At 64.8% G+C, this 9,105-nt stretch overlaps 1 protein-coding gene across 1 annotated transcript; it reads right to left on the bottom strand.

Annotated features, from left to right (window-relative positions):
- Positions 1 to 4,354: 4,354 nt before the first annotated feature.
- Positions 4,355 to 5,034, bottom strand: DMPK (DM1 protein kinase). Its single transcript, XM_034793011.1, has one exon. The coding sequence runs from the start codon at positions 4,825 to 4,827 to the stop codon at positions 4,396 to 4,398; it is 432 nt and encodes a 143-aa protein (XP_034648902.1). The 5' UTR covers positions 4,828 to 5,034; the 3' UTR covers positions 4,355 to 4,395.
- Positions 5,035 to 9,105: the final 4,071 nt, after the last annotated feature.

Below are 9,105 nucleotides of genomic sequence, written 5' to 3'. Positions count from 1 at the left end.
TGGCTGTGGGGGGAGCTCCCGGCTACTCCAGTCCTGGCCTCTCCCAGCAGGGGGCGCTGTTGGGGGCAGGGCATTGCTCTCATATTAAGGCCACTGGGGGGCGCTGGAGCCTGCTCCCCTGAGCTGGGCTTTGCTGGTTCCCCGTAAGCAGCGGGGCCTGGGCCTGTGTTTAGCCTGGCACTGAGCTCCCGGCGCAAAACGAAGCGGGCGGGGGGGCAGTGGCGAGAGCAGCCGGCCTTTTATGGCATTGCACAAACTCCCAGCACGCAGACAACAAATCCCCCTGCAGCAGCGGGCCCGAGGGCAGGGGCGGCTCTGCCAGCTTGTCCACATAAGGAGCGGATCCAGCGGGCCTGGCGGAGCGGCCGGCAGCCGCTGCCAAAACCCTGGTGCTGTGAACTTCCAGGCAGCAGTGCCCTACTGGGCCCCCGGCACTGCAGGCTTCCCCCGGCTCTGGCCAACTGGGATCCCCAGCACTGCAGGCTTCCCCCTGGCATTGGCCAACTGGGACCCCTGGTGCTGCAGGCTTCCCCAGCAGGTCCCCATCAGCACAGAGCTGGGGAGCTCCAGCGCTGCGAGCTTCCCCACAGCAGTGCCTTATCAGCACAGAGCTGGGGGGCTCCAGCGCTGCGAGCTTCCCCACAGCAGTGCCCCATCAACACCACTTGGGGCAAGTCACCCCTGGCCAGTGGGGCTCGGAAGGGAACCCACCACCCTGGGGCAGTGATGGCCGGGTCCCATGTAGCGAGGCCCAAAGAGTGGGGGTGCCCGGTCTTTGGATGAGGCTGGAGGGAGGGGTTTGGTGGGTCCCCACCCTGCCAACCAGCCCCAGCTCAGCCCCACAAGGGCTCCCCCTAGAGGCGGGAGAGGGAAGCTCCGCCTACGGCCTGTTCAGGGATTGGCGTCTCCGGGGAACCAGTGGCAGGTGCCCATGAAAGCTCCCCGGTAACCCCATTCCACCGCCTCTCACTTCCACGCTGCAGCGCTGGGTGGCTGTTACACAGCTGCTGCGCCCCACCCCAGAGGTGGCTGCAACTTTTCATTCCTTGAACACCTTCTGCCTGAGGGCCTGGCTGCTTTCTCCAAAGGTTTATGGGTGTCACCGGCTCCATTGTCCAAACAAGAAACTGAATCCCAGAGCAGAGAAGTGCATCAAATCAGTGACAGAGCCAGGAACAGAACCTAGGAGTCCCGGCTCCCAGCCCCCTGCTCTAACCCCTCGACCCCTCTCACAGCTGGGAACAGGACCCAGGAGTCCTGGCTCCCAGCCCCCTGCTCTAACCACTTGACCCCTCTCACAGCTGGGAACAGGACCCAGGAGTCCTGGCTCCCAGCCCCCTGCTCTAACCACTTGACCCCTCTCACAGCTGGGAACAGGACCCAGGAGTCCTGGCTCCCAGCCCCCTGCTCTAACCACTTGACCCCTCCCACAGCTGGGAAGAGGACCCAGGAGTCCTGTCCCATAATCCTGAGAGCAGGGACAATGTCTTGGCTGCTTTGAAGTCTCCAGGATGGAGAGATTCAATAGAGAACGGGGCAATGCCAGCAGCCTGTGGGTACAACCTGTGCCCCTTCTCCCGGCTCTCTCAGCTGCCTCCGGGGACCCCATCGCTGCCTGGCCAGGATGCCAACCCCCGGGGACACGGGCTCGGCTCTGCCCAAACTCCCCCCTCCCCGGGACAGCTGGCATGCCTGTGCCATGAGGCTCCATCCAGGCTGAACGGCAGCAGCTGTGTGATGCTAACGGGGGTCTGGAATGCACCAGGCCTGGTTGGGAAGGGATGCGGGGGCGGGGGGGAGGCCAGGGGCTGCGGCTTCTTGTAGGTTCCCAATGCGAGGAGGGAGCAGGGGAGAGGGACCACACAGAGGGGCACAAGACAGAGTTGGGGGGGTGGGCAGTTGGCCGTGGAACTTCAGAAAACTTTGGGGGTCAGTTTGGGTGGAGATTTGCAAGCTAGTTTTTGGGGGGGAACTCCAGGGCTGGGCTAGCAGGGGGCTGCGGGTCGGGAGTGAAGGGCACCGGCAGAGCTGGGTGGGGGGAGCGCAGGATGGGGATGGCAGGGGGGGCTGCCCCCCGGGCTATGGGTCTTTTCCTTTCCAAGGCATCACCTGACAGTTGCAAGATTCCTCCACTTCAGAAGACAACGCCCCTGTTACCCCCAGTCCAGACCCCACCCCGCCGCGCCCCTGCTAGTCCAGCCCTGGGCTCCCCCCAGCTCCATGGCCTCCATCCTGTCTTGTGGTTGGGGGGTGAGTTCTCAGGCCCCCTGGGTTCTATTCTCAGCCCGTGGATCACACGGCACATGTCCAGGACGCCTGGGTTCTCTGGTTGTCACGTGGCCTCGGGCAAGTGGCCTCTCTGGGCCCCCTCATCCGTATTTCACGGAGGGGAAGCCAGCCCCCCCCCCCCCCCCCGCAGCTCTGCAACGGGCTGGGGGAACGCGCCAGACAATTCTCCTTAATGCAGTAACCACCTAGCCAGAGCCCAGCCAGGGTACCCAGCTCCAGCCCTTACGCAGGGACACAGGAGCCGGACGCTAAACTTTCCCAGCTGGAAGCACACTGCCCCACTCCCCTCCTGGCCCCCCCCCCCCCCCTCTAACCACTAGGCCCCACTCCCCTCCCAGAGCTGGGATAGAACCCAGGAGTCCTGGCTCCCAGCTCTTCTCCTGGCCTAACCCCTGGGTCTGCCCCAGGGTGTGGGGGAGGGGAGAGAGCATGGCTGCTGCCAGGTGGGCTGGGCCATCCCCTCTGCCCACAGCACGTTCCTGTGGCTGAGCACTTGGGCATGGACCTGCCTGGTACCTGCTGCGGGCAGCTCCTTAGTGTGGCCACCTGCGCCAGCCTGTCCCCCACCCGCCAGGGACAGAGCCAGGGAGGGGCGGTCTAGGGATTTATGGGCACCCTCTGCCCTAGGCAAGCTCCCCCCCCCACCCAAGAACTCCACCCTGACCAGGAAAAGAACCCCGGGGTCTTGACTCCCCTCCACACATATGAGAGGTAACAACCTCCCCTGAGGTCAGTAATGAACCTTCCTTGCCCTCCCTATTCATTGCCACCGGCGGGAAAGTGAGTCACAGAGATGGGAAGGGACTTGACTATGGGCTGTGGCAGAGCAGAGACTAGGACCCAGGAGTCCTGACTCCCAGCCCCCCTGCTCTAATCACTAGACCCCACTCCCCTCCCAGAGTTGGGGGAAAAACCCAGGAGTCCTGACTCCCAGCCCCCTCTGCTCTAATCACTAGACCCCACTCTCCTCCCAGAGCTGGGGAGAGAACCCAGGAGTCCTGACTCCCAGCCCCCCTGCTCTAATCACTAGACCCCACTCCCCTCCCAGAGCCCTCAGCGCCAGCTAGTGTTCTTGGCCCGGCAGCCCCCTCCTCACCCCCTGGGAGCGTCGAACACTGACTGGGCAGCAGGCCGGAGAGAGGCCTGGATTTGGATTATCCCGCAGCCAAGGGAACCGCACTCCATGGGCCGGCCATGGGCTGGGAGCTCACACGCCGACTCGGAACTGGGCTGAGAGTCCAACAAACTCGCTTCACGCGTGGGGGGTGGGGATCAGCCGGGGGAGGTTTTGGTCAACGGGGGCCAGATTGGAACCGCCAGGGGGACCCCTCCCCCGACACCCAGCGGCCGCCCATCCGATCTGGTGATACCAGGCTGGAGTTGTCCCCCCGCCCTGCCCTGAGCCCCGTCCCACGCAGCTCCTGCCACCACCCCACGGTATGGGCTTCAGGCAACCAGAACTTCCACACACCCCCGACCTGGACCCCCAAGAGAGCTCGGATCCACAACGCCCGGGCATCCCCCTACCAGGCCGAACCAGACCCGCCCCAGCTCGGACCCCCTTGTCACTGGGCGCTCGTCGCTGATTTCACTGGGGGGTGGATCTTGATACAGACCCCCTACCCCCGGCACCGGAGGGACTTGCCCCACACCTGGTAGCCTTCTCCTCAGCACCCGAGCCGTTTGCCCTTCACCAGGGGGCCCGCTGTGCCCGGAGGGCGAGGGGGCAGGGTCAGCGGGGTCATGCCCCAGTTCCCCCCACCCTCGGCGGATTGTCCAGTGCCCTGGGGCCTGCTGGGGTGACTCATCGGCTCTCCTCCATACGTGGGGGGGCAGGGCAGGTTTATCTTTGCTCCTGGCCCACCCTGGGCCGGGCCGTTAGGGGGGTTAGGGGAGATGCCAAGGAAAATGCTGCCAAGAACGTGAGACCCCTCCTACCCCCCCTCCAAACTCACGACACTGCCCGGCCACCAGCCCCCCACTCCCCATGGCCTTCCAGGCACCCCCAACTCATCACAGCACCATGCACCCCTGCATCATCACTCCAGAGAGCTACGTGCCCCCTAGATATGCCACCCTGGCCAGGGAGGGACCCAGGTCTCCAGGTCATGGGGGGGTGGCCAGGGAGGGACCCAGGTGTCTGGGACATGAGGGGGGCAGCCAGGGAGGGACCCAGGTGTCTGGGGCATGAGGGGGGCAGCCAGGGAGGGACCCAGGTGTCCGGGGCGTGGGGCGTGGCCAGGGAGGGACCCAGGTGTCCGGGTCATGAGGGGTGGCCAGGGAGGGACCCAGGTGTCTGGGGCGTGGCCAGGGAGGGACCCAGGTGTCCGGGGCGTGGGGCGCGGCCAGGGAGGGACCCCGGCGTCCGGCGGACTCACCCCAGCGCAGGAACTCCGCGATGTATTTCTCGTGGGCCAGGGGCGAGGCGCCCAGCTCGTGGGAGACGCAGAGCAGGAGGTCCAGCAGCGTCTCCAGCCCCAGGAAGTTCCGGTCCAGCGCCAGCGCCTCCAGCTGCTTCAGTCGCACCTCGGCGGCCATCGCGGGCGCTCGTGGGGCGGGTCCCCCCGCGCGTGGGTCGGCAGAGCCCTCGCCCCCTCCCTCACATCCAGCCACGCGCGCCAAAGCCACGGGGATGGGCGCCCGGCTCAGCGCCCCCTGCCCCGGATCGGGCTCATCGCAGCCCCCGCGCGGCTCCCCGGCCTGGCCCGCGGCTCCCTGCGCCCTGCGCCCCGCTCCGGGCTGGCAGCGCAGCGGACGGAGCCGCCCGGGCCAGGGGGCGGGGGCTGGCGGGGCCGCACCCACTGCCCATGTACAGCTCCCGGAGCGGGGGGCGCTTAACCCCTTCGCTGCCGCCGCGCCCTCTCCCGGAGCCAGCCCCCCCGCCACGGAGCCAGCCCGTCCGGCCATCCCGGGACACAGCTGTTCACCCATCCACCCGTCCGTCCGCATCGATCCATCCACCCATCTATCCATCCACCCATCCATCCCCGGACACAGCTCTCTGTCCGCCCCCCTATTCACCCATCCACCCGTCCGTCCGTCCGCATCGATCCATCCGTCCGTCCATCCCCGGACACAGCTGTCCGTCCGCCCCCCTATTCACCCATCCTCCCGTCCGCCCCTCCCCGTCTGTCCGTTCCCCCCATAACCATCCTCCCGTCCGTCCACATCTATCCACCCATCTATCCATCCATCCGTCCATCCCCGGACACAGCTCTCTGTCCACCCCCCTATTCACCCATCCACCCGTCTGCCCCTCCCCGTCTGTCCGTCCCCCCGATAACCATCCACCCGTCCGCATCTCTCCATCCATCCCCGGACACAGCTGTCCGTCCGCCCCCCTGTTCACCCATCCTCCCGTCTGCTCCTCCCCGTCTGTCCGTTCCCCCATAACCATCCACCCGTCCGTATCTATCCATACACCCATCCCGGGACACAGCTGTCCGTCCGCCCCCCTGTTCACCCATCCTCCCGTCTGCCCCTCCCCGTCTGTCCGTTCCCCCCATAACCATCCACCCGTCCGTATCTATCCATACACCCACCCCCGGACACAGCTGTCCGTCCGCCCCCTATTCACCCATCCTCCCGTCCGTCCGTCCGTTCACCCATTTATCTGTCTATCTCTCCATCCGTCCATCCTCACATAAACCCATCTATCCACCTGCACACACCTATCCATCCATCCCCAAACACCCCCAATCCATCTGTCCATCCCCATATACACTCATCTAGTCCATCCATCCCCAGACACCCCATCTATCTATCTATCCCCATACACTTCAGGGCTCCATTCCACCCTGCCGGCCCCGCATGGTGGTGACCCCTCAGTGGAGCGGGGGCAGAGTGGACAGGCAGGTGGCATTAAGAGGTCAGTGCCTGGGTCCCTCTGTGTGGTTGGGCAGTGTTAATTTCCCCCCCCCCGCCCCCGGCTGTACACAACTGAATCGGGAGGGGGTGGAGGGGGGTGGGAAGGAGAAATGATACTGCATTATAGAACAGAGCCCAGGAGTCCTGGCTCCCAATCCCCTCTGCTCTAACCACTAGAGATCACTCCCCTCCCAGAGCTGGGAACAGAACCCAGGAGTCCTGGCTCCCAGCCCCCCTGCTCTAACAACTAGACCTCACTTCCCTCCCAGAGCTGGGAATAGAACCCAGGAGTCCTGGCTCCCAGCCCCCCTGCTCTAACCACTAGACCTCACTTCCCTCCCAGAGCTGGGAACAGAACCCAGGAGTCCTGGCTCCCAGCCCCCCTGCTCTAATCACTAGACTTTACTCCCTCCCAGAGCTGGGAATAGAACCCAGGAGTCCTGGCTCCCAATCCCCTCTGCTCTAACCACTAGACCCTGCTCCCTCCCACAGGTGGCGCTAGAAGCCAAGAGGGAGGCAGTTTGGCCCGCTAGCCAGGTCTGTCACCACTGGCAGTGCCCAGCACCAGCCGCTTCAGAGGAAGGTGGAAAACCAACTCTAGTGGGCAGTGCTGGGAGAACTGGCCCAGGGCACGTTACCTCCAAACCCCCCGGGCCCAGGGCCTGTCTCTTCTTAACCCTCTGTAGTGTCGCTCTGCATGTCCCGTAACCAGCCGCTCCTTGGGTTGGATTCTGCTCAGCTCGGGGGGGGGGGGGCTCCCTGACATCCAGTGGCTGTGAGTTCCACAGGCCCATCGCGTAACCAAGTCCTTTCCTTGTATCAGTCTAGAAGGGTTTTCCATTCAGCGTCGCCACGCGCCCCTCACCCTTGTGTTGTGGCTCATATCGCAGCCCCTTTCTCTGCCCCATGCCTTAGTCTATCTCCTGCCCGCCCCTCTTCCCCACCTCTGCCCTAAACAGTCACAGGACCATAGGCCTTGACGGACTGGATCCAATCCCAGGTCCCTCTACCCTGGGAACCCGCCTCCAACAGCGGCTGGCTCCAGATGGAGACGCAAAACAGCCTCTTCGACCCTGGTAGCCAGAGCTTCTCTGAGCCTGAAGCATGAGGTTTCTATCTCCCTTCGGAAAAGCGTTAGCATTAGCCGTTGTAACTGGGAATATAGTTGGGATCCATCTTCCCGCTTGGAATCTTGTGACGCTCTTGGCATCAGCGATTTCATGAGGCTGGGAGTTCCGCAGGCTAATCCCGTCTTGTGTGGCAACGTCTTTCCTTTGGAATTTGCCATCTTTTGATTTCACGGACCGTCCCCTTGTTCTTGTGCTCTGAGACGGGGGAAGCAGACGCCCCCAGCCTCCCAGGCACGACCTATCCTGTGCCCTCTTCTTCGTCCCTGGGCTAAGAGACCAATTGCTGCCTTTGAGACATGCTCCAATTTGCCCTTGGTGAACTCTGAACCTGCCCTGGGCTGTGGGACATGAGGTGATCCTGACCACACAGCTCAGGGCACCGAGACAGGGCTGCCCCCTTGGTTCGCAGAACATGGGACGATTTTGCCCAGGGTTCATGTCAAGTCTGGCTGCCTTTGAGGGGGAGGGAGGGGGTAGATGAACACAGGTGTCTGGGAGCTGGGAGCCCTGCTGAATCCGGGCCTGATGGCTAGACTGGGGGTGGAGCTGACAGAGGTCAGTCTGGGCCTGGCCTTGCAGCCAGGGTGGGGCTGGCAGCCCAGAATGCACGCGCCCAGCAGCACCCCTTGGGCAGAGCAACGCCCGCACCCAGCGGCATCCCGGCAGGTGCAGGGGGGCTGGGAAAGGACAGGACCAGAGTAAAAATAGCCCCCCCCAGCTGCTCTGAGCAGCAGGCCCCCAGGGAGACCCAATGCATCAGGGCCAGGAGTGGGTGGGGAGACCCAGGAGGGCTGGTGTCCCTGGGAGCCAGCTCTGAATGCTGAAGCTGGGGGGCTGCTCGGTTTTGGAGGCAGGGAGAGGAGGGGGCACAGCTAAATAATCTCATGCTTATCTTGTGGACATATGCTGGGGATGGAACCCAGGAGTCCTGGCTCCTAGCCCCCTGCCCTAACCACTAGACCCCACTCCCCTCCCAGAGCTGGGGATGGAACCCAGCGGGTTGAAGGTTCACACCGTAGGCTGCCCCCCCACGCCTGCTAGAGACAGTTCAGGCCGCAATGCCTGACCCGCCCCCTGCAGCAGCAGTGCCCCCCTGTGCCCTTTGGGGGAATTGCAGGCTCCCCAGCTCCCTTAAAGCCCTGGCCACCAGCGCTCACTTCCCCGGCCTTGCACCTGCTGCAGGACCTACCCGCCCCCCCCCTCGGCTGAGCGAGCGGCAGTGTGGGGGCAGTGTGGGGGTTTGGGGGAGAAGCAGTGGCATAGCCAGCTTCTAAGAGGAGGGGGAGCAAACATAAAAAAGGCCCCTCCCTTGGCTCCTCCTCCGGCCGCACCGCCCCTCCCCCCCATGGCTCCGCTGGCCCTGCCGTGCCACCCCTGTGGCCCCCCCCGCTCCTCTGGCAGCGGCTGCCGGTCGCCATGCTGCGCCCTCCCCGCTCCTCCGGCCGTGCCCGCCGCCCCCCCCCATGGCTGCCGGCCGCGCTGTGGGCCACCAGCCAGCGCCCCCCCTCGCTCCTCCGGCCGCTTTTGGAAAGGCGCCGCTTATGGAATGTGCTGAGGGGAAGCGGCTGCTTCCCCTGCACCCCGCTAGCTACGCTACTGGGGAGAAGGGGGCAGTGTGGGGGAAGGGGACAGTGGGGGAACGGGCAGTGTGAGGGGAAGGGGGCAGTGTGAGGGGAAGGGGACAGTGGGGGAAGGGACAGTGTGAGGGGAAGGGGGCAGTGTGGGGGAAGGGGACAGTGGAGGAACGGGCAGTGTGAGGGGAAGGGGCAGTGTGGGGGAAGGGGACAGTGGGGGAAGGGGGCAGTGTGAGGGGAAGGGG

The sequence above is a fragment of the Trachemys scripta genome, chromosome 16, assembly GCF_013100865.1.
Source record: "Trachemys scripta elegans isolate TJP31775 chromosome 16, CAS_Tse_1.0, whole genome shotgun sequence".
In the NCBI taxonomy this organism is placed as follows: domain Eukaryota; kingdom Metazoa; phylum Chordata; order Testudines; family Emydidae; genus Trachemys; species Trachemys scripta.
This window is presented reverse-complemented; position numbering and strand designations above follow the sequence as displayed.